The 26,332-nt window shown below is 37.9% G+C and overlaps 2 protein-coding genes across 2 annotated transcripts in view; one reads left to right on the top strand and one right to left on the bottom strand.

The window, feature by feature from the left end:
- The window catches only part of LOC140172480 (uncharacterized), a 33,055-nt gene extending 25,312 nt beyond the window's left edge, over nucleotides 1-7,743 (bottom strand). Inside the window, exon 1 of the mRNA XM_072195627.1 lies at nucleotides 7,701-7,743. The gene's annotated coding sequence lies outside the window, so the exon portion shown is untranslated. The remainder of the gene's footprint in view (nucleotides 1-7,700) is intronic.
- A 3,348-nt stretch (nucleotides 7,744-11,091) lies between these two features.
- On the top strand, nucleotides 11,092-26,098 carry LOC140135679 (F-box only protein 31-like). The gene is made up of 9 exons (XM_072157266.1): nucleotides 11,092-11,358; nucleotides 13,777-13,845; nucleotides 16,074-16,150; nucleotides 17,107-17,277; nucleotides 18,615-18,701; nucleotides 19,943-20,073; nucleotides 21,233-21,386; nucleotides 22,932-23,179; nucleotides 24,387-26,098. Exons 1-9 carry the CDS (start codon nucleotides 11,208-11,210, stop codon nucleotides 24,538-24,540), a joined length of 1,242 nt encoding a protein of 413 aa, XP_072013367.1. The 5' UTR covers nucleotides 11,092-11,207; the 3' UTR covers nucleotides 24,541-26,098.
- The last annotated feature ends 234 nt before the right edge of the window (nucleotides 26,099-26,332 follow it).

The raw sequence follows: 26,332 nt of genomic DNA, 5'->3' as shown, positions 1-26,332 counted from the left end.
ATGTAAGGAGGGCCGGCGGAACCCGGGGGCGGAACCATGCATGCAATTGAGCAATGCATGTGCGGGAAACAGAAAGAGCTCAACAAATCCTTGGGTGCCAACGCTTTGATCACCCTCAATGTCCAACACATGGCATTGTCTCGCATGTCAGGGGCTGTGCAATAATTACTTCTTCCCCAGGGTGGGTATGTTTTCTGCCAAAAACGCAACCTCCCCCCTTTTCCGCCTGCTCACCTCCCCCGAGTCTGCCAAAAGTAACTTGTCCCATTCCTTTCAGCCTGCCCATCTTTGTCTCCCCCACTTTGCACATAATTATTCTAAATTACGGTGAACCCAATTTGAAAACTGAGGACCAAGAAATTTTATTTGAATGTTCCCATGCATGTACAGAAAGTTTTCCCCAAGCCTTTTAGAGCATTTTATTGAAAAGGTGGGCTAATTATTGCACAGCCTCTAATAAACACACCCTTTCGAAATTGTTACACGGGGGGGGGGGGGGGTGTTTATTTATATTAACGAATATACGGTGCATATTTATGCAAAGAGGCTGTAAACTAAAAGGTCGCTTGGTTACTTTACAATTACAGTACACACAAAAATGAAAGGGGCCCAATAAATGTGTGCCAAAAATCTGTTGGCCCCTTTTTTTTTAATTGCAAAAAATCCCTTGCTACCCCTTCCTTTTCCACCTGCCAAAAATTGCTCCCTCCCTTTTGCTGTGACAAAAATTCCTAGCCCCTCAAACAATCCCTTTTGAAATTGTCTCTGGGTGCGTTAATGTTATTAGCTACAGTTTGATCAGCTCGTAATCAGCGGGCCTTATAAAATCGCGGATTAATATCAATATATTTTATTTGGAGAATTGATGTGTGATATCTCGCCAGAAGTATTACAAATTATTATTTAATTGAAGTCCTGTACTTTGTTTTAACTTCCTTTAACACAGAAACTATAGACCAGACGTATCAACTATATCACTCTTAACGTGGGTCTACTTTTCGGCGTAGTGATAAAAGCCTAATAATTCCCGCCGCTTACGAGCTGATCAAAGTATAAGTAATATATGGTCCTATACATATTTTTTTTATAAATGCAAAGGGGCTGCAAATTAAAAGGTCATGATGCATAACATGGTTGTAAGACACATAAATTGCTTTATTGAAAAGGTACCCCATAAATGTGTGCCAAAAATCTGTTGCCCCCCCTCTTGACTTTTAAAAAATCCCTTGCTGTCCCTTGCCTCCTGCAAAAAAATGCTCCCTCCCTTTTGCCCTACCAAAAAATGCTTGTCCATCCCGTTTTTGACCGGGTAGAGGGGTGGGATGGGGAGAGAGGAAGATAATCATCCCCCCATTGTTTCCAATCAAAATGGAGATTTTGGCATCAGAAGAAAAGTTAAGCTCATTATATTTTTCTTATAATCCCTGTGAATAGGACTAAAATATATTCTGTTTAGATGAACGAAAAAGTGACAGCCTCATCCCCAAATGGGGTATACCACACATCCCGTTCTATGGGCCATTAATTGTGAAACACATTTTTACTTCTAATATCAAAAAGGCTTATAAATGCTATTTACCTCAAAACTTGGGAATTAGATTATTTTGTACAGGCCTCAATGTGAGGTACATAACACAATACGAAAATATCTGACCTTTAATTTGCAACAATTAGTTTGAAAGTTGGTCTTAACTTTGGAATTACAGAAACCTTTGGGCCTCATAACTTCTAAATTGTTGGTCTAAAGTACCGGTTTATAAATATGAACTTTTGGGCCTCATAACTGTAACCCAGAAACAAATGACAGAGGCCTCAGACTGTTGGATTTTGCTACCTACAATAACCATGTGCTAGCAAACACCCTTGGACAACATTTGAGGCTACGTAGAAGATGGAAATGACACAGCCCTGATGGAAACCATCACAACCCGATCAATTACATCCGGGTCAAAAAGTGCTTTCGCTCTGATATTAATGTTGCAAGAACTTCTGATGATGACCTTCAAAGTTGAGACTGAAGAAAACCAAGAAACCCAAGCAAATCAGGGTTAAGTTTGACCTCGAAAACTAAAGGACTCAGACATGGCAAGAGAATTCGCAGCTAACATCGGAGGGAAATTTGCTCCGCTGATCTGCGGGGATCTGTCTGAATGATACACACCTGGATTTGGACTCCTTAACTGACACCTTTAATACAGCTCTCCTCTCACTGAGGCTACCTACGAGCTTTTGGGCAAACACCACCATGTAAAGAAGGTCAAATCTGTCTCGTTCGAAGGAACTCATCGTCTTATTTTCTCAAAAAAAGAGCCATTTTCATTGTCCTCAAAATATTAGCTTGCCAATGATATGATGTTGTCCGAGCAATATATATGACCTTTAAGAAAGTGAAGGAAAACAGGATTGGTCAATGAACAGCAGTGTGAAGAAGTGGAGTCCAGCCTGAACAAGAGTAACAGTAGAAAGGCATATCAACTGGTAAAAAAATTAACCACTGTAAAGAACAGCAGATCTGCCCCTATCCAGGACAAGAATGGGAAGTGTCTAGTCTAGTGGAAGCAAAAAAAGATCCTTAGCAGGTTGATGGTTGATGCTGTATTACTCTGACTTATTTATTTATTTATTTATTTATAACATTCGGCCGAAGCCAGGCTAAACCCAATAGTGCTCAGAGGCAACTAAATTCAAGGGATGCCATCCGGATATGACGGGACAGGGATATGGGAAGAGGTCCGATTTTAGATGCAGGAGGAAAACCGGAGCACCCGGAGAAAAACCTGCGAGGACGAGCATGGATCGGCAACCAATCTCACATGTGGCACCGCGGGGAATTGAACCCTGGCCACAGTGGTGAGAAGCGAGTGAGAAGACCACTACACTAACTAACCCGCCCTCCCTACTTGTACAACTATGAACTGCAAGGCGATCCATCTATCCTAGACTGCCCACAGTATTACCCAGATAATGAGGAAAGTCGGCCTATCTTGCAAGAAGAGGTGGAAGTTACTGTGAAAGCACTGAAAAAGGGCAAATCACCAGGCATCTCAACATTCCAGGTGAGCTTGTTCAAGCAGCAGGTGATGCAGCTATTGCTGTGCTTACTAAGATATATGTAACAACATTTGGAAGACAGGCAACTGGCCTACCTAGTACCTACACCTTGGACACAGTCAGTCAGTCACTAGTGATTACACTCCCCAAAAAAGGAAACGTCCAGCTTTGTCAAAACTACCGGACAATCAGCCGCATCAGCCCCCCCCCCCTAGCAAAATAATGTTCAGACTCATCTTGAACAGACTGGAAAAATTAAAGCCATGGATAAATTAAAGCCATTGTGGAATGACAAGAATATCTCTCTCGGATCAAAAATCAAACTAATGTGCACCCTCTCCATATCCATCTTCCTGTACAATGCTTGTGAATCGTGGACACTGACAGCAGACCTGGAAAGGAGAGTACAAGCACTGGAGTTGAGGTGTTTCCGTAAGATCCTCAACATCTAATATAAAGACCATGTGACCAACGAGAAGGTACGGACCAGGATGAAGCAAGCTATTGATCAGTCCATATGACGACCTACTAACAACAGTCAGGCAACGCACAGTGTCGACGCCCTATACGATAAATATAAATTTAATACTCCGTTGGTGAGCGACGGGCGAGTGGTATTTCACCGAACGCAAGAAAAGGAGTTCTATCTGATTGGCTAGCAATCGATCGCTTAGGTCGCTCAGTGGTCAACTACAAACTTAAAATGGAGCAATGTATTCAATTCGATTGAAATCGATATTCTATTATTGACGTAGATAAAGAGAGTGATAGTGTGTCAATAATGTACATTGTATTGCACCTGGATTTTACATGCACTCCTTTATATAATTATTTTCTCAAAGAGTTGAATATATCACAATTTTTAAAATTGCAGTTAAACATATCCACAGCAAAATACCGGTCCTCACTAATTAGTGTATTTAATTTCCAGTTAGTGCATTTAAAATAAAACCTGTGATTTTCCTGACAACATATAAAATTTTCTTGCAATAGAAATATCATATGGGATACTGATATGGTAGGCCGCAACCGCCACAACGTGAAGCTGCTACAGCGTAGCTGACTTTTTCCTCCGTGGAGCCAAATTGACCAATTATGTTAGAGTTTAATTTTCATTACTCGGAGGTAAAACTGACCAATCAAGTACGACTTACTCATTACGTGAAGCGAATTTATTCATTAAGAATTTGCCAGACGAGCTTCACGTAGTTGCAAGATATCCTCGGTCACGAAAGTTATGATTCAAAAAGTAGTTTATGAAAAGTACGAACCGACTTATTATTAAGATGGACATGCACTAATAAGAAACTCACACAGTATTGTACATAACTATATAGCTAGGCAGAGTGGTGGTAAACCATGCACACAATTCTGTGATCTGCCGGGAGCTAATAGTACAACTTATGTGGCGTGGCTCTGGAATTTGACCTTCAGCAAACCAGTTCGGATTTACTTTATATATACTAGTAGTAGGCCATACATACTGTAGTTACTGTCCGTTTTCCTATACACAATACTCAGTGCGCTCACCATTGACGCATGACCTCTACAAATAGTGTATGTAAGAAGTATAGGCCATTGCCTAGTTGACGTCACTGTGTAAAAAATAACCGGCCAAATATTTAAAGTATTCTCTGAAATTCTAGAAAATATAGTTTTGTAACATGTCCTATATTTTTAGCTAATTTAGGTGTTTGGAAATATTGGTACTTTTGTGTTTAAGGAAGGATATGTAAACGACAGATAACACCAAAAAATATGAAGAAATTATTTCTAAACCGTGTTAAGTCTGCAAACCATTATGCTTCTCATTTTCAAGATGATTATTTTAAAGTCAACAACATTCAACAATATGATCACCGTGATAGTATGACAGTATCAGTACCGTGGGTGTCAGTGATCCTGGCCTGACACAGTAGACAAACAAACACGCCACACACATGACACATGCATGCAAGGTAACATTGACTATAGGCCTACACTAATCAAACAATGGTATTAATCCTGTACAACTGGTCGTGGTTTATTTACATTCGATTCATTTAAAATCCCCATAGTAAATATTAATTTTGGCAAGAGTTTTCTCTCTCTGGAACGAGGATGCATCCACTGGCTCAGCGTAATGAAAAGATCTAACATGATTGGTCAATTTAGCTCATGAAGCGTTTAAAAGTAAGCTACGGCAGTAACAGCTCCACGTTGTGTGACGGTTACGGCCAGCCATATACTGATCATGCGAAAATCGTAAAAACATAGAATAGAATTAATGTGGCAGGCTCTCAAAATCTCAAATTGTATGCTTAGCCTGAGTCGCTCGGCCTATCTCGAACAAAATCACCATGCGTAGCTGTTGAAAAACGTGAGGATTCATCGTACTATCACGGCAATTTTTGACACGAAGATATAGGGACGATGACGGTGTGCAACGTTAACTACGTTGTCGTTGGTACGGCCACATCTCTTGCTCCACTGGATTAGCAAAGATGATCCTACAGGGTACAGTGAATGGTTCAAGAAAACGAGGAAGACAGAAAAAGAGATGGGAAGACAACATTAAAGAATGGACTGGCCTGAACTTCGCCACCTCACAGAGGACAGTGGAAGACAGGAACAGATGGAGAGAGATTGTTAAGATGTCATCAGTTATTCAGTTAGCAGTAGTGCCCCGACGACCAAAACAGTTAAGGGAGCAGTAAGCATTAAGTAGACTGCTAAATTGTTGGTCTCAAGTACGGTAATAGTAAAAGCAGGTGCGGATCCATGCATGGGCACATTGGGCCCGTGCCTCCCCTTTTTGAGGGTCCTAATTTTTTTTTTACAATTTTTTTGCTTTTCATTTTTACTGCTTACATAATTTATGGAAGCTGATATAAATGTTACTTCGCATTTTGATCATGATCAACAGCCTCCCATGCCAGTGGCTGATCCAGGCATCCAGAAATTTGGGTGAAAATCAGGATTTTGATTTTTACAATTTTTTTTGGTGCAAAATTCAACATTTTTCAAGCGTTTTAGGTGAAAAATTTTACAAAGTTGGTCAAAATTTAAAAAACTAAAAAATGGGTGCAGGGTGCTAGATTTAGACCTATCATAGACCCTGGAATTTACAGGGTCTATAATATAGATAGATCTTTTTTTACAAAATAATTAGAAGAAAAAAAATTTACATCTGAATTTTCTTATTTATGTTGCCCGAAATTTGATTTAAAACTGAGCATTTTCCCTAAATTTGACCTCACAGATGGGTTAGTCAAGTCTACCATTATATAAAATATAGTTTTATATACTTTGGACCAACAATTTTATAGCAGAACTAGTCCAAAGATAAAAAAAACCCAATTTAGCAGAACTTGAGGGCCAAAAATGTCCATAATTGCAGCATGTTACCTTCAAAAACTAATTTTTTAATTCAAGACATCGATTAAGGATGAACATTTTCAAATATTTTTATACCGCATCGGATTTATACATTGGAGATGAAATTATTTTAAAGTAAAATTTAAATTTGATAGTTAAATAGTTTTAATAACAGTTACAAGAATAATTTGATAAAGACTTTTAATTATTGGCAGCTAGGCAATTTTTAAAATCACAATTTAAACAAAAAATAACCATGGTAACACAAAATAGATAAATAACATGTGAACACATTAATTAATTATATATAATACAAAAACTAAATTTATACATTGATCAAAATGATGACTCATATTAAAGATAAGTAAGAATAATTTAATTTAAATTTTTTATCATCACAATCACATTTTCTCCAATTTAGTCCAACATGCTTTGTCTTTCTCTGAATAAACTTACTTCCTTTTATGGAGGTTGACCATACGGTATCCTGTTCCTTGAGGCCGTGGGTCACACTGTGAGCCTTTTGTTTGTTTTCACTATCAGCCTACTACTACTACACAACCCATACAATACAATGGCAATGCATATATCGACAACAAAAGATGGCACACATGGTCAATTGTCTTCAATCTTTGTTCAATCATCTCATTGGAATTTTGACTTGAAATGCTCAATTAAAATTGATAAGATTAAAATTTAATTCAGAAATTTAAAGCACCAAGTAATAGTGAAGTGAGTGTATTTTGGGGGTTGTACCCCATGAGATGGGAAAATTAAAAATAATGCAAGTGTTGCCTTCCCATTTCACTCTTTCAGATAATCAAAACAAAATTTTTTTTAAAGGTCTACTGCATTCTGATTTTATTCAAAGTTTCCAGAACTCAATAACTGAATGGTTGAAAAACAATCCCGATTAAAAACCTTCATCATTTTTTTCTGGCAACCCTGTATATAGCACACTCAAAATACGTTTCAATCTTCTATGTAGTCTCCTGCATAGCCTATCCAGTTTGTGTGTTATTAGCGCAGGCTAGCCAGGTCACACGTACACCACACTTCGTACGTCGCCCAACTCAGTGTACACAATTCTCGAGTCGGTATCCTGCGCATAAATTTGTACATGTTCACACACACAGACAGAAATAAAGGGTTGTGCATAGTGAACAAATAAACAGTAAACTTCTATACAGCGTATTATAATGATGAGAGGATATGTGCGGGCCTGTTGCTTTGCTCAAATCTACGTGCGGGAAATAAATTAAGGAAAAATATTGTAATAATAATTCACTCACCCATCGCCGTGAACAAAGTCCAACATGGCGACATATGTAATCTGATGCATTGTGGGATCGCAAAATCGAATGCAAATTTCCCATGATTCCCAAAATGATAGCTGAAAACTTTTTATTTGCGGCGATCCACCCTGTATAAATCATAATCGGTGGAAAACGAGTAGCATGCGCTGGGTTTCATGACAATAAAATACACTTGCTTTGTGGAGTGAAATAGCAGAGTTTGTCCATGATACTTGTGACATAATTAATGTTCTATTTCAACTATTTCATGACCAAAAGAAAAGTCAAGAGAGTCGTGAAAACCTTCAGTTGGGGGGGTGACGGGCGAACTAGAGCAGCGGGTGGACGGAATAGTATTAAAAAAATCTAGTTTAACATGTTTTCTTTGCAAAAAAAATTGGAAAAAATCGAGCCTGTTTTTGTTTTAAAAAAAAATGGGATAGGCCTAGCTCAGCTCGAGCCGGCTCAACAGGGAGGCCACTCAGGCCAGATATAAATTTAGTTTATATTATATTTACGTTGTTAACGTTTAGGCCTATATAGGCCTATGTATTTTATAATGAAAAGAAAAAAGATTTAAAATCATTAAATTTTAATCAGCTAAAATCCCAAAAATCATGATGACTGAGGCATGATGGGTTGATTCAATCCAATCAATCAGACTGCTGTTTCAGTTTTAACGCCCAAATTGGGCGCTTTCTTTACACACACCCAGAAGTGACCATTTCCCCCCAAATTTGAAATTTGCCAGGATTTTTATTTTGATGTAGAGGGGTGAAGGTCAGGAAGCAAATTCCACCAAGTTTAGGCCTATTTGTGTCCATCGTCTTCATGCACTGTCAAACATTTGCAACAAAAGGAAATCAGGTCCCCATCCATGATTTTTATTTAGGAGTGTTCATAAATACTTTGGTGGGGGGCTGGACATTTTTTTTCATGTCGAAATTTTTTAACCCCCTCTTCGTGAACCCAAAACCTTTTGACCCCCCCTCTTAATGGACCTAAAACTTTTTGACCCCCCCCTCATATTAGGTTCAAAACTATTTTGACCCCCCCCCCCCCTCATTTTAATGTACCATTCTACATCAGAGGATTTATATTAATGATACTAAAATTTGTATTGATGCAATGAAATTGTACGTCCATGTCATTGATATAAAATATGTGAAATTGTGGAAATGTTTTATCATTTTGTAGAGTAGCTCATATAAGTAGCCTATGTTTTAAAAGTACCGTATTAAAAAAACATCAATTGATGATTTGAATCAGTGGCAATGGAATCATTGAAATTTAGGGGGGTCGGGTGACGAGCAAACGTTTTGTATTGTACACTATTTTTGGTCCATGATCGGGGTGAATCATTGGGTGGAAAAGGGGCTCCTTGTCCCTTTTCTTTTCCTTTGCCTTCCAGATTTGATCTTTCATTTTTTGACAGGGGAACTTTTTCTTTCATCTTTGTCATGGGGGAACTTTCCCCCTTGCTCCCCTGGCTACGCTACTGCCGAAATGCCCGCCGAAATGGTGTGTTTTGCTATTTGATGGACCAGTTCGCGTGATCGCGAAGCGCAACATTGTGCAATTTTACCCTATTTGGGCCCAAAACACGGTGCTTTTCGATGTGCTAAAAAAGTTGCATAGGGCAATTATTGTTTTTTTTCTCTTACTAGGATTTTTAGGTGGATGTCCCCATGGAAACAATTAGGGGGATGTGTACCCCGGTTCTCAAAGCTTACTCTGCCTATATGATTATAATGCAACATGATTTAGTTGTGTATATCAGTGATAACAAATTAATAATCTGTACTGCATGAAACATTATTGTAAAAATTGTCAACACTAAAGAAGAACAAAGATATTGCACCTTTTTAGTGATTTAAAGAGCAGACCAGAAGGAACTGACACAAACTTCAAAATTAAGTTATAGACAACAAGACAATTTTTAACACTTTGACTATTGAATGACTTGTCATAATACTTATAGGACCTGATCAAATGTATACCCTTATCTGGAATGAACTTTTGTTGTGGTTGTATATGAACATTTGCGCGCTATGCGAGCGAAATTTTTTTAGGCTATTTTATATTTTTCGCTTCAGGACTAATGTTGCTAAAGTTTTTACCCCCCCCCTATACGTGCCCAAAAACTTTTTAACCCCCCCTGTTCATACACCCAAAACTTTTTAACCCCCCCCTATTCAGAACTCCTAAAATGTTATGACCCCCCCCCTACATATTTTCCAGCCCCCCTACCAAAGTATTTATGAACACTCCCTTAGTGGGTGTGGAATTTCCAAAAAGAGTGAAAATTTTCCCTATTATAAAAATATTACCGATATAGTCGCATACATGCAAAACGTGGATAACTCCGGCGGGGTCGGGAACCCTGTAATACGGTGTGCTGGGAATGTGTGCTGGTAGGGGGCCATATTTTTCTTTCCCCTCCCCGGTTTGCCCCCCCCCACCACTAGGCCTATTGGGGCAAAAAATTACGTAAATTTACACTGCTTGCGGCAATTTTGTGCACTTGCCCCACCCCCATGGCCCCATTTCCCCCCTCCCCCAAATTCCTGGTGCCGCCACTGCCCATGGCCGTTTTTTTTTTTTTTTGAATTTTGACCAACTTTGAGAAATTTGCACCAAAATGGTCAAAAAATGCAAAATTTTCAAAAAAATCATAAAAAAGCCCGATTTTCGCCCAAATTTCAAATATTTTTGGTGAAGTTGGTCAAAATTCAAAAAAATGAAAAAACGGTCCCTAGATATTTTTATCTAGTTTTTAAAAATTAATTAAAAAAAATTTTTGGCCAAACAATTTTTTTTGTTACGATGCACGAAAAATTTGGGCCAAAAAAAAAAACCGTTTTTTGGATTTTCTCCAAAATGAGCATTTTGGCCCAAATTGGACCTCACAGATGAATTCATCAAGTCATTTACATTCTAAAAATGTATACTTATATTCTTTAGACTAATAATTTAGCAGTTATGAGGCCCGAAAGTTTTCATAATTCTAGGGTTCAGACCAACCTTATGTACACTCCCTAAGCCTTTTTAGAGCTTTGATTGCGTGCCCCGCCCAATGTGTGCCAGAAATGCTCAGTGTGCCCCCCACCCTCCACACCCCTTGGCTTGCCAAAATTGCCCCCCGGCTGGCCAAAAATTCTTGCCCCCTCCCCCACCCTTATTTTGCCCTTCTCCAGGGCAGGTCGCATAATTACTGCATAGCCCCTCCTCCGACAGCCCCACCCCTGGACAGCCCCCCCCCTCTGATTTCCAGTCCAGGGTCATGTCATACGTCATACCTTTTAATTTTACACCCAATACGCCCAATCTAGCAACACTGACGTTACATTTTAGAGGTCAAAGTTGACATTTGTTGTGATCAGGATATTTCGCCGGTCGGTGTTGTGTTGTGGAGAAGTTGTGTAAATCCGTTCTCTATCCGCGTGAAAATAATGATATTTTCTCAGTTTGGGTGATATAAGTCATCAAATACAATTGTCCATTATGGTGTCCATATTATCACTACCACCAGAGCTTTTATCTAGTGTATTCTCTGAGCTTCCTGGTGTTGATTTAGCGCGAATTGCACTGGTCTGTCAACAGTTTCACGCAGCCACGAAAATCGAGTCTGTATGGCAAAGACGTTGTTTCGAAGGTGAGCATATATCGGAGAGCATATACAAATTCATACATGTATTTATGTGATACATTGGATATATGTGCATAAAATCATATTCATGATATTGTAGTAAATGCATCGTTTTTATGGGTGAAGGGTTGACCCATTCAGCCCATTCACCAAATGAATGAAATATTTTAAAATGGCTAAATGCCTCCGTCTCTTTCTGAATCCAAGATTTTATAAATGAAAAGTGAAAAGAGTAAATCGTCTCGATCGAGCTCGAGTCGAGAGAAGAATTAGACTCGCTTGCCAGTCCTATATATGCTGTGCCTATGCTATGTATAGGACTGGCTTGCGCCATTTTGGATGTCAACAGGAAATATACACACTTTGTTTGATTTGCGCAGGTTTATTTGTTAGAACTTTGAAAAAAATTCTTTAAAATGTCATCAATTCTGTAGAATGTCTTTCTGATATCAAATAATTTTCATTTTATAAAATTCACGATATAATACAAATTTTATGACAAATTATTAAAATTTGATATTTTTCACATTTTGGAGATATATATTAACAGTCCTCGAAGTAAATTTTATAAATTTAATGATATAGTCTTAAAGTGTATGTAGCTGGGAGGAAAAGCCGACGATCAATTGAAAATTTTGACCTTTCATATTGAAGATATGGATTTTTTCCCAAAAAGACCTAATTTTTTTGGTGTTTTGGGAAAAAAAATCCATATATCTTCAATACGAAAGGTGAAAATTTTCAATTGATCGTCGGCTTTTCATCTCACCTAGACATACACTTTAGGTAGAAATCATCAGATTTATAAAGTTTACTTCGAGTACTTTAAATATAAAAAATATCAATTTTTAATGATTTGCCATATGTGTAAAAATACTGTAATACATTGCGAATTTCAAAAAATCAAAATTATCAGAAGGCCATTCTTCGTATTCAGAATGCAATTCGATATGTCTGATGTGCTCTAATGTGTCACAATAAATACTGTCCAAACGTTCATACCCCTTCCCTTAAGGGGCTGTGCAATAATTATGAGCCCTCGGGGGTAAAATTTCCGAATGGTCCGCCAAAAATCGCTTTCCCCCCCTCTCGGCCTGCCAAAAATCGCCCCCCCCCCCCATCCCGCCAAAAAATCTCCGCCCCCCTTACACATGCCCAATTTTTGGGTTCCCAATTTTCAAACCTCAAATGGTCTAGATATATGTTGCGAGCGCAGCGAGCAGGAAAATTTGCATATATTAAAGCGTTTCCGTACTGTTTTCCTAAGCCTTTTTAGAGCGTTTTATTTTAAAGGCGCCCCATGAATGTGTGCCAAAAATCGCTTGCCCCCCCCTCTCGGCTCACCAAAAATTGCTTGCCCCCCCCCTTTCGGCTCGCCAAAAATTTCTTGCCCCCCCAATTTTACCCTCTCCCAGGGCTCATAATTATTGCACAACCCCTAACAACAAAATTCTTGGTGCAAAAAACTGTTTTATTAATTTTCAAAAACGAGCGACATACGTGGACAGTGTACATATTAAGTGGTCATCCATCCCATTCCTGAAGACCAGATTTGCTGGCGGATGACCAGAAATTCACTGACCTAGAGCTAATTGCTAGATCATTCATGGTCAGGGTTGTCACTAGACTGATTTTAGTGCCGGCTAAATTTCTATGATATTTGTCCGAAATACTCTCATGCGTCACTTTCCAGCTGTTTTTTTAGGGTAAAAAGTACAATTTCTCTACTTGAGTGCCGGTTGGCAAGTCCTCATATTCCCTTGAGTGCCGGTTGGTCTGCCTGAGTGCTGGTTACTACCGGCCGGCACCGACCAGTGTAGTGACAACCCTGTTCATGGTTGATTAATGAGTTTTAATATGTATACAAAGTTCTAATTTAACTTTTAAAAATTAATATTATTAATTTTAAATATATATACGGATGACCAAAAATTTTGGCGGATGACAAGATTTCATGACCTGGTCATCCAATGTACGCGGAGCTTTGTGTTCACGTCTTCAAGGGCGCTGACCAACGATTTGACGCACAATCGGCCAATCAGATTATCGGTCTGTTGCTACAATGTATGATTGTCAGAAGATTCAGCCAATCAGAAATTCAGAACCCCACTGCTGTTCTGTGTTTATGCTCTGCACGCTCTCAAAATGTAAACAAGTGCTGTAGGTGCAAGTTGTGACATGTGTAAACAGTACAAATGTGCCAACAAATCAGGTCTGAAAAAAAACCATACACCAGTCACCAAATCAATTTGTACAGGTGGTGCAAGGGGGAATAACCTCTACAGCAACAGTCCGCACCAGCGCACCTACTGGAATTTTTGAGAGGATATCTTGCGGAAATCACTGACACTGCAAGCATACCTGTAGCCACTAACCCAACAATTCACAGTCATTGTTTTCATTTCTTATTTCTTCTTTAAATAGAATACAATTTCACATCAGATCAACTCAAGGGATGGCCAGAAGAATCTTACAGAACAGTATACACAAAAGGTAAGTTGACTTTTAGGACATGCACTAACTATATAATAAATATGCCCTCCCCTCCCCTTATCCTAATGGGTTAACTTCTGTTATTTTATTGGAGAGGGTGGGGTCATGAGTATGACAGTGATCTAGGGTAGCGCTAGGTTGCTTTTTGGGGTCCCGGACCCACCAAAATAGAGTTTGAACCCCCTGTTTTTAAATTTACTGCAAGTTCAGGGGTCCCTGCAGACCCCCAGTTTTTCAACCTAGCGCTATTGCAGAAATACTATTTATACTGCATTTCTGCAACTCGGACTCGCCAAACTCTACTCCGGACCCCCTACTTTTTAGTTTTCTCCAAGTTCGGGGGTAGTTCCAGTAACTGTAACTCGTCATACCTAGAGTTACAGTTCACTCTATTGCTATCTTTTCCACAAATAAGAAACATCACAATATGTGGGCTCATTTTGGGCTCTAAGGATGTAGCTGAGGAACTCTCTCAAGGACAGTTTGGGCATGCACTGATGATTTTAATCCCATTGTACCAGGGTTTGGGCGTGCCTGGATGATTTTAATCCCACTGTACTAGTCTATACTCACAAAGTTGAGGTAATTGATCTACATTGATCTCATCTTTTGGGTGGGTTCAACCATGGAAGAAAGAGATAAGAAGGAACCACAACGAACGCATTCACTTTGTCCACTCCCTTTACCGACATTTAATTGACATTGTTATTCATGAGGATTTACTTTGATCAATACCCGCGTTAAATAGGTGATTGGTATTGTACTCCATGTATTTGCATGTCTTCTGGAGCGTGTCTGAAGGATGATTTGAACTAATGACCTTCCGTGCAAGCACTCTATAGGATTTTCTCTGGCGACGTGATCATCGGTCATTGATGGCCTACATCTTTTTCTTCCATTTCGCCCAATTTTCCGAACTTTGATGACTTTTTTTCTCAGAGTTGGCAGTCTTTGGCACTGAAACGAAGTTAGCTAGTTACGATTATACACATATAAACTATTAAATTAAACAGGTTTCATGTACCGGACTCAACCGGAACATTGTGCATTATTTAAGAACATTTTGCATCAATTTTTCATCGAAAAAGTCACCAAAATCTTACCTTATTTGCTAAAGATGAAACTCAGCAAAAAGCGGCCGATTTTGATGACCTTTTCGATGTGTTAAAGGACATTTTCTACACAACACGATCAAGAAAACAGTTTGACTGTAGATCCCAAAACAAAGCTACTATACATGTTCAGAGCATCAGTGAAATTCCATAATCTTACTTCTGGGTAGCGTTTGTTTGTTCTTGGATGGGTTTGTTATAGTTTTTTTCCAGTAATGATTTCGCCAAGCATCGATCGCGGTAAATGGATCATACATGAAAGTAAGTACCATTGGTAGCTTTTCTTTTCATGCGTCAATAGATAAGCGGATTAAAACTTGGTCGATCGAAGTCGTTGTGGTTCCTTCTCATCTCTTTCTTCCATGGTTCAACATTCCCTGAGTTGGAAAAACCTGCAATCTTCATGGGAGTAATTTACTTAGTGCAAAAGTGGTCAAAATATTGCTCTGCAAAATGTCTTGATTTTCATGATTTGGATTTATAATATTGAGCAGCATTCTACTTGTGATGTTTCTACACTGTGTAGAGAGGGTCTACAGCATCTCTGAGGTAAAACTGACAAATACAAGGTATATTTCTTGATGCTTGAAGTTTGGATTTCTTAAACGTACAGTGCATCCCTATGTACGCTGCATGACTTCAGGTCCGTAGATGTCATTATGATAAAGACTGAAGTCTTGCTGGCAGGACTAAGTTCGGGGGTCCCTGCGGACACCGGAGTGTTTAGTTCTAGCGCTACCCCTGACAGTGATCAGAGTCAACTTTTATGACGTCCCCTATCTTGGTTTGTAAATGTTTATGACCCCCTCCAAAACAAATGATTCCAATAAGAAATGGTCCCCTTGTTGGAAAGAATGTGCATGGAGCATGTACATTGTAACTGCAAAGAATGTTTGAAAATTTTGATAGTCGCAAGCCCTTGATAACTTGATAAATTATTACCCCCTTTTGGTGTAAAAAACTATGACCCCAGTATATTCATGTCCACCCTCCTAAGAAAATAACAATCTCCTGTGATGGTTTGCAGATATCCTCTTACAAAATAAGCATACCATCCACCATCAAAGTATTATTTGAACAAATAATCTACACCAAGATGTTATTTTGTTATTTCAGTGTTGCACCCGTATGGTCATATACTAGGTACTTGGCAGCCTCAGATGGGACCCTATGGTGGCTTAGTAAGCATTAGGGTAAGTCATCAGATTTGGTTTGAACAAGCAACATGTTAATTTGTTGATTTAAAACAGGCCTTCTCAACTGGCGGCGCGCGAGCCACTTGTGGGGCTTGGAGTCAGTCGAAGTGGCGCACAGTAATTTTAGGAATTTTTTCACATAAATCTTGAACAAAAAAGGGGTGAAAATACCCAATTTAGGCCTTTAAAAACCTTTAAATCCAGGAGCTGCCCCCTGGACCCCGATAAAGCATCACCACTGCACCATACCCGCTATGAGCCCGCTCTAACTCACAAAGTCCTCAGGCTCCCTTAACATGTTGGCACTTCATGATCACTGAAATTTACCAGTTGGCACTTCAAATAAACTAGTTGGGAAGGCCTGATTTAAAACTATTTTTACAAAGCAAGAAAGAAGAACAGTGGTTTATAGTGTGCTACACCATACTCAAAGGGTTTTGTAAAGTTTACAGACCATTGCTGACTTCTGTGGCCGCAAAACACACCGTAAACCAACAACATTTTCAGAGACGACTTGCATATATACCAAAATTAAATCCTTAGTATCCAGGATCAGAACCTTGATTGTAATCAGTAATGAGTATAATGCTCAAGCCAACCACTGAATAGTAGTATTTTCATGGTTTGTGATTATGTCCATTGCAGGCCTCAAATTTTAGGGGCACTCATTTTCAAGGCCACTGAGCAAAGACAAAGAAGGGAACCAAGGCGAACAAGTGATTAAGATTGCCTTGAAGTTGACAAAAGATCAAGGGCACCAAGGCCAAAACTGAAAAAGGACAGGCAAATGCCTCAGTGGTCTCTTTGAAATTCGAGTCCTGGTCCATTGGTCATTCTGGTAGTTATTCTGTAAACTTCAATGAGATTTGATAATTTGAATATGTTGTTATGCAGAATATGATTGTAAGCTGCAGCACTATTGATGCTCTTTGTTTGTTTTTTCCTTCTCCCAGGTCCAAGATGGCATGTTAGTTGCTATCCAGTACTTACCACCAGTAGATCCCAAGGTTTGCCTGCCTCTAAGGAGCAGACAGCTATTTCATATTCGTATCAATGAAGATAAACAGACAATAGTGGAGTGCCTTAAAGGTCCCAATGGACCACATAAATTACAAGTCCTTCCAGTAAGTATATAGAAATGGTAACATGGCATAATTCTTGACTGTTTGTTTGTGAAACGGTCGCTCCGTGTGGAGACATTATTATGTTTTGATGAATCCAAATGTATGAAAATATTGGATCCAATACATAATAATGATAAAATTGTATGCTTTTACACCCAATATTTATTGGTCTCGCTTTGAGTTTTAAAACATTGGACTCGACTATGTCTCGTCCAATATTTTAAAACTCATAGCTCAACCAATAAATATGGCCTCAATCAATCCAATTTTATATCACACTTGGGTCCTAATGGGACCAGGCTCAAACAAAATGCTCAAGCCAGGCTAAAAAACATATAAGCATGCTGGCCTGTATGGAAAGAGTCCTAATGGGACCAGGCTCAAACAAAATGCTCAAGCCAGGCTAAAAAGCCTATATAAGTATGGAAAGAGAGCAAAAAGCATTTTGGCCTGTATGGAAAGAGAGCAAAATACTCAAGCCAGGCTAAAAAGCCTATATAAGCATGCTGGCCTGTATGGAAAGAGAAGTGAGAAACAGATTTGAAGACAAAGAACAAGGAAAAGAAGGCCACTCCCAACAATCAAGTTAACAATTTTACTGTCAGCCTTTGGGTGAATGTATGTAGGTGGTGTACAAGTCTTGGAACTATTAGGCTATCTCATGCCTGATTGAGAAGAAGATTAACAATAATGTACAAGGCCAAGATTTTATATTTATAATTAAGATCACTTACCTGAAGGATTAGGCCTAAAAAAAAATTGTTTGATTGGCGTAACATAAAATTTTTTTTAGGGTAGGTAGGTCGGGATTCTAATTTTTTTTTTTTTTTTTTTTTTTTTACTTTTTAAGCTGTAAATTTCGTTTGATAAAAAGGCTTTGGAACTTTTTTTTTTTTTTTTTTAAAATTTATTTATTTAAATTTATTTTTTAATTTTAATTTTTTTTTTTGAAAAAAAAAAGAAAAAAGTTAGGGTCGGGCCTAATTTTAGGGTAGGTCGGGTTACGCCAGTCAAACAATTTTTTTTTAGGCCTTAGGGCTATAGTCTATCTCCTTTGCAGTTGAGAATCAGCAGGTGACTTAGGTCAGAATTGAGAGACCTTCCTGGTTAGATTAGCTTTAGTAATAAGGTTCAGATTTGGGCCGTGCGGGGCAACCCAAAAATCCTAAATACTCCAGTCCGACAGCGGATTGAATTAACAAATTTTCAAAATTTACAAGACTGGCCAGATTGGGGAATATATTAATGAGTTATAATGTTGTACACAAACTTGCTATTAGAATTTTCAGGAGTCGTTTGAAAAAGATTTGCATAATGCACATGTGCTTTTTTTGCAGGGCAATGGTGATGCCGAATCAGAAGATAATTTCTCAGTGTTATGCAGCAAACCAGATAAACACAGACTATTTGAAAGCAGACAAGAGGTATGTCCAATGCTCTCAATTATTGAAGAGTTTAGAGGTGGGTGCAGAGTAAAGAGTGGTTATTACCGTAAACATTCGCCTAATGGCGCACCTGGGCTCCTTGGCCTTGGGGTAAATTTCAAGTGCAAATAAAGAGCTCCCTCCTCTGAAATCCCAACAAGAATTAAGGTTCCGTGTCCTTATTTCCTGGTGGGAATTTTTCCGGGAGGGCACTTTTAGATTGTGCCTAAAATTCCTCTTATGTCAAGAGAGCCTGTAGCGCCATTAGGCTAACGTTTACAGTATGTGCAGAGGGCAGTAGCCTTATTGAGATCATGAGCTGTAATTGAGTCCAATCGATGTACACAATCACACTCTGGGCACGATATCCACTCTGGGCTCGGCATAACACATAACTAAAACTTTTTATTATTAACCCTAACTCACTGTGGTTAGTTTTGTTGGAGGTGCCCTCTGTTTTGCAGCTTGCCACTCTCACATCCCCCCTGGCTACACCGCACTGCTCGCAAAATTTTAACATAACAACTGGGAAACTAACAGTAGTTAAACAACTTGCCTAAAACATGTGTAACTCTTCATTTGCCAACAGGCAAGTGCCAAATTGTGGCAAAGCTGAACTAATGAGGACAAAAGATCTTCCTCAGGGTCACAGACTTTGTGAAATTGAATAATATAGATACATGAAAGTTGCAGAAATGTAATTGAAGTACACATCAAATTAGGGCTGTTGTCAACAAGGCTGTTGTCAATAATATTGTTAACAAAGCCATTTTCCTGATTGTCGACAATCATAGAACAATTGGCGACAAAAAAAAATAGTCGCAAAAATATAAGAGATAAGCTTAAGAGATATGCTTAACATCACCATTTACCATAAAACAACTGCATCAGTCTTCTATTTCATTCGTATTAAAGTGGTGTAGATTATCTTTTCATTACAATCCCAATAGTCTGATAATGCATATATGGTAATATTTCTACGAAAATAAAAGATGCACCATTCGATTGTTGAACTTAATATTTTGTCTTTACTTGTGTAGTCAACAACTTGTCAACGTCAGGTCTTGAGATTTGACGATTGTCGACAATGAAAATTCTACTTGACAACAGTAGTCAACAACTTGTCAACGTCAGGTCTTGAGATTTGACGATTGTCGACAATGAAAATTCTACTTGACAACAGCCCTACATGAAATGGATGAGATTCATTCATTATTCTCTTCTTTTCATCTTCCTTCTAGGAGCTACAAAATTGGATAAGAGAAGAAGTTGGTTTAGAAGGTCATGCAAATCTGCAGCATAACTTTCCCAATATGCATGACCACCATATAGAGCTACTACGAATCAAATATATCATACTCAATCAATATGAGTAAGTATTGAGAGATATGGAAGTTGTTGGTGGTTTTGTTTCAGTGAGAAAGTAATACTATTAAGTTGAGGCAAAGTGCTTCTTTGTTTGATGGGGAGGGTTGGAAGGGCATCTTAAGTTTGGAAGTGGCAGGGATGTGTGTCCAGCAATTCAAAAGCAAGGAGGCAATTGGTTAGAGATTTGATACCAAAAGCAGGGGTTGTAATTATTATAAATATGAATCTCATACAAGGGTCATTCAGTGAGATCTGAAATATGTTTGATATTCTCTGTCCCTCGCTCAACTGGTACCTCCAACCTTCTCATTCAATTGCATTGGCTTCCAATCCAGGACCGAATTCTTTTTAAACTTCTGCTTTATGTTTTCAAGTGCTCTCAGGACCGTGCCCCTAATTATCTTTGTGAGCTTCTTTCAGCCTATGCTCCCGGAAGAGGAGGTTTGAGATCTTCTTCCGATAAGACTCTGCTTAGTCAGCCTAGGGCACATAGAGCATCTGGTTTAAATACCTTCCCTGTGTCTGGCCCGAGGGAATAGAACAAACTCCCTAAAGCCATCAGGGAATCTACATCAATTCCAGTTTTCAGAAAGAAACTGAAAACTCACCTTTTCAGTTAGCTTCTTTCTTGTTCCTTCTGTGTTTCTTTTTTCTTCCATCCTTTCTCTCCTTGTTCAGCGCTTGTAAGTTTCATGATCAGCTTAGCTCTGCTACTTTTTTGCATTGCTCAGAGCCTTTACAGAAATTTTTGTTTTATATCTTGCAATCAGGATGTAATTATTATTGTTTATTTTAGAATTGTTAGACTATTTCAGTGAAACTAAGAGAGTACTTGAATATGCTTAAATGATCTTGCAGTATTACTTGCTTTGGCTTATGTATTTTCAAATGCCTGTTTTCAAGATTTCATAATGGTTTTATTTTACTAAATGTAGCTTTTCGATGTGAATACATGTAATTTCAAGTTAAAACTATTTATTCATGTGCAGGATGGGTGGACACTTCAGCGTTTGGACATCAGTCCATTCACCCATCCTGGACTACTTGCTTTTGGTATGTGTAAGAAATGTAAAGTGTGTGTAACTGTACTGTTATTTTGTTACTTTCATATTTTGCAAGTAATTCAAATAAATATTACTATTATTATTTTCTTGATATTTTAGTTCTAGTTGCTTATTCAAACGTCTACCAACTCCTGTTGACAACTCAGATGTACCATTCAAAGCAGGCTTCTTTAAAGGCACATACGGAGGACACGGAATAGAGATTGTCAGTGTCACTTATCAGGATAATAAATTACTGGGAACAAAAATTACAGTGAGTACACATTTGTGACCCGCTCTGACAAAACCAGGAACAAGTCACATTTTTGACATTTCATGATTTCAATAAAAATGTAAGCACTCGACAGTAAGCTTTGAAATGATGCCAAAATAATATAAATAGCATCAATACTTTTCAAGATATGGATAATTTTATGAATGATACTTTGGAATTTTTTGCCAAATTGTTATTCTGGGTAATGGGCCAATTAGTTTCCTGTCTTATGCAAGATAGGGATTATCATAGTTCAACTGTTAATTATTGATTAAATAAACCTCTTTCAAGGATTTGAAAGTCCACTTCGTCCCACAGTCAAATACCATGAAATTCAGAATTCCAAAATTCGATTATTTTTTTACGGGAATGTCATCTTTAAAGTCCTATAACTCAAAATCATGTCTGGCAACTTGTTCCGGGGTTTGTTGGAGCTGGTCACATTTATCAATGTTTTCAATCAATATTATGAGTGACTCGTGATTTTTGTCTCAGCCGAGAATCGCCAAATTCATTTGCCTCTACCAAAAGTAATCGCAAAAGCAAGCGGCCGCGAAAGCAGGCGAGACTTGTGGTTCAAGAACCGCCTTGTTACTCATTAAAGTTAAAACCTTCCAAGGTAAAAAAAGGTTTGGGCAGGTTATCAATTTTGAGGTTTTTACATATCTTAAATATAGAGATATCTTGCTCCACAATGCTATTTTCCCCAATGAAATCAGACATTCCTAAGCGAAGATATTGACGTCGTAAGTTATTGAGATATCAGCCTTTAAAAATATTATTGACAATGTTGAGAGTAGGAATTACCTTGAAAAATGTCTCAAAAATACAAGATGCCAGTTACATTCGGTCTGAAACTATCAGACGATAGTTTAAACATTAATAACATCACAAATTCGCAACAAACCCAAATTGTGAAAAAATCGCCGGGCAGATTTTTGGCTATTTCTCCATTTACGATCCTGCCCAAAAGTGTCTCCTTTTGACATGACACGTCACATTTGTTGAACTTCAGAAGCCAGAAAAGAAAATATTTATTCAAAATGTATTGAAACTTCTGTGACTTCTCTCTAGTCCAAAGGGTCGCTAGTCCAAAGGTTCTCTATTCCGAAGGGTCACAAGTCCGAAAACCAATTAAGTTTGCTAATCCGAAGGTTCTCTAGTCTAAATATAGAATAAGGATTAGTGTTAGGCTTAGGGTTAGCGAACCTTATTCTATATTTAAAGTAGAGAACCTTATTTATTATTCGGATTAGCGAACTTTCGGACTAGAGAACCCGATATTCAGACTAGCGAATGGTAAATTACGTGTTTGGACTAGCGAACCTTCGGACTAAGGAGCCTTCGGACTAGGGAACCTTTGGACTAGAGAGTTGTCGCCGAAACTTCAAACTGTAAATTTAAACCAATATTAGCATTTAGAACCAAACTATCATGGACATCGCCATTCCATATATTATATCAGGATTTGTAGGATGTCTACAAACCTGTGTCAACAAAACCACTATTTGAAATTAATAATTATTTTCTTTTGCTTCGCTACAGGGTGATCCTAATGTCCCAGCACGACAGTTGAGTATCGAAGCACACCTAGATGAACCCATGATTCTAACTAAGACTCAACAGGAGACGTTAGGAAACATTGAGGGCTTACAGAAAGACGATGTTCTTGTGAAGGATCCAAAGCTACTTGCGCATTCCCAGTCTTTTGCTGTACCGTATGGAGTACATGATAGAGGGATGGGGGAAGTGGCATCACAGATTGGCTTACAGTTAGATCGCTGTAAAAGGAGGTGAGTGTGATTAAAGGAAACCAAAAGGCACACTAAAAGAAATGTTGGTATTACCTTTATGTAAGCATACTGGGATTTGGCCTTGTATTATAGGCTAATTCCATGTGTACTTGCATGAAAGATAGATAAGGCATGAGAATTTTCCCTTTTTAAAAGGATTTTTTTTTTTTTTTTTTTTTTTTTTTTGTTGCTCAAATTTCACCGTTTTTATTTTGTTTTAGCCTGTTTTGAGCAGTTTTTCCATATTTTACGTGCTTTTTCCTTTTTTTTCAGAATTTTTTTTTTCATTGAAATGTATCCTCATGCCTGATAGATTGGAATTGTCAGAATAAGGAGAGAACATTATTTGCTTCGTTGTAGACTTTTCCCCCAGACATTTGTGATCAATCATATTGTAACTGGTATGCAAGTCCTTCAGATGTGAATGCAAAATATTCTTGATTTTGGATTGGATAAGGATGTGCGGCTAGGATTCCGAAAACAAACCCAAAAAATATGTAAAAGTTTTGCGAAAATGAGACCCAAAAATATACATATTTGTTTATCATTTCGCCTGAAACGTATGGTAAATTTACCAAATGATGCACAGTTCTTGCAAATTGTGCTAAAAACAAAATAAGATTCTGCATGTTTTTTAGATTTTTGGAGAATATTTTGAAAAAACACCCCATCTCGAAACCAGTGTTCTGAAAATTGTGACCAAGGAAAAAAGTGTGAATATGCACCCCAAATCTGCTACACATCTCCATACCCACCTTTTTACTAAGCACCCCTGCTTTAATCATGCCATAACATTTGAAAACTTGAAAAAGACAAACCAAAAATACTTTCAAATAGCATCACATTTTGAAGTCTAATGTTTTCACTCTGACAATATGTTGGAATTCTTCATTGCTGCTCTGAGAGTTCAGTGAAATTAGTATAACAATGTTTGATGAGAAGTTCAAACCTTCACCTTTTCCCTTCCCTCTCCCATTCCCACTCAACCAATGTTGGGGAGACTGGAGAGCCCAATGGAAAAAGTGCTTTCATCAACATTGAACTGGGGGAGAGGGTTGACAATTTACATTTAGTATGCCAGAGTGTGCCAACATTAATTTCCTTGATTGTAGAGTCCTAGATGCTTATGTAATAAATGAAATTTTCAAAATATGCTGCAATTGTAACCTCAAAATGTTATCATTCTTTCCTCTTTCTTTACTTTCAGATATTTTGCCACAGGCCTGATTGCTATGCATGGTTTTCGTAACTCATCCAGGACACCATGTCATCTGGTAGTCTTCTCAGAAGACGTCTTTGCCTTGCTTTGGTTAGAACTACACTCAATAAGTTGGTTCCATAGAGTAACTGAGCTGCTATGACCCATGTGTGTGATCAGAGTTTATTGTAAAATAATGTATGATAAATATTGTAAGTGCAATTATACTGTGCAGGGGGACATGTGTAGGGATAAATATCATTGTTGTTCTGTTGGCTGTTAATATTTTAATCATGCAAACTTGTTTTAAAGTTAAAATGCAAACTTGTTTTAAACTTAAAAGTTTAAATTTCTTCTTGATTTAAAAATCATTTCACTCTTTCCAACTCTTAAAAAGTCACATGGCTAAGACAGGTGAAGTAAATTGGCGAGAAATATGAGTCAGGAATGCGGGAATGCGAAATAGTGCGATTACACACGCGATTCGTGTGGCGCGGCGCAATCTTGTGTGTATGTCCAATGCAGTCTCATTCGCTATGTTGATACCGTCAGCAAACATGTGTAAACAAAACAAAGCTTTGCTGTCAAACTGCTATCCAGATTTTCAAATTATTTTGGATTTAGGCACACTAAAAGCATACACTTTGGATTCATTAAGGCAAATTTTTATTGAAACAAAACCAAATAATTTACTCACTATTGACGGTTTTGCCTATCATGGTCGATAGGCATCATCAGAATGATGATGGATGATCCTTACTTCCGGTTGGACGTATCCCGACTGTAGAGAGTGTATTTACAGCCAGGAGAGGATTATCCATCATCATTGTGATGATGCCTATCGACGAAACAACGATAGGGCGAAACAATAGTGAGTAAATTATTTGGTTTTGTTTCAATGAAAATTTTCCTTAATGTATATCTACAAACCTGATGAATCCATTCAGTAATTTGGATTCATTAGTCTAAAAAGATGCAACTTAAGACCATGCACCAAATAAAGATTTCGCAAACATGAAAGTCTTACAGTTTTAAAATATAAGGACGGTTTGTGCATAATTTTGAAATTTTGCTACTAAAATGTTGATTTCTCAGAGTTCACTTTTGACAACATTGCACAAGTTTTGTGACAAGATAACTTGTAAAATATGCAAGCAAAAGGTACATTTTTTGCCCTATCATTTAGAGTACATCAAAGTCTAGAGAGAGGTTTTCTCACTTTATACACCATTCTTAGACACTTGAGAATGTTCTTGCAATCTCATTGGTTCTTACCCGTGTGATATGACACGATATCACACACCTTAGCGCGTGCGTGTTGACGCGATACTCGTACGCGTTATTTGAACCAATCGGAATGTGCATAGCAATAACAGGACTGATCGATTCTAAGCCCTAGGTAATTCCTTGTAAAATGTAGGATTTAATTTGATTACAATTTGGTATACTTATGATTAATCTATTTATTTTCATTGAAATGTTTAAGTTTTCTTAAACATTTCAATGAAAATAAATATATTAATCATATATTAATCATAAGGTATTGTTTTTAGCCGCTGTCGTGCATCTATCATCTCATATAACATGCGACATCATTATTTTTGGCGTAAAACAACTCGGCTTTGCCTCGTTGTTTTACTTAAAATAATGATGTTGCCCGTGTTATATGAGACGATAGATGCACTCCAGCGGCTAAAAACAATACCTTTATTCTCTAATTATATTACTTTTTGCAGATCAGAGTGAAAAAAATTGCTTTTTTCAAATTTTTTTAAATATTTTGAAAAATGTGGGGAATTTCAAAAAATAAAAAACCTTCCGTAATTTCTTGTTTCTACTTACGAAAAGCTAACTGAAATTTTTTTACTCCAGATTGATATTTTGGTATGTTGTCTCAACAAATTTGGGGCAAAAAAGTGAATTTTTGTCATTTTTTCAAAAACTGAACATTTTTG

This window comes from Amphiura filiformis, chromosome 16 (assembly GCF_039555335.1).
Source record: "Amphiura filiformis chromosome 16, Afil_fr2py, whole genome shotgun sequence".
Taxonomy (NCBI): domain Eukaryota; kingdom Metazoa; phylum Echinodermata; class Ophiuroidea; order Amphilepidida; family Amphiuridae; genus Amphiura; species Amphiura filiformis.
Note: the sequence above shows the minus strand (reverse complement) of the source record. Positions and strands in the feature narration are given on the sequence as shown.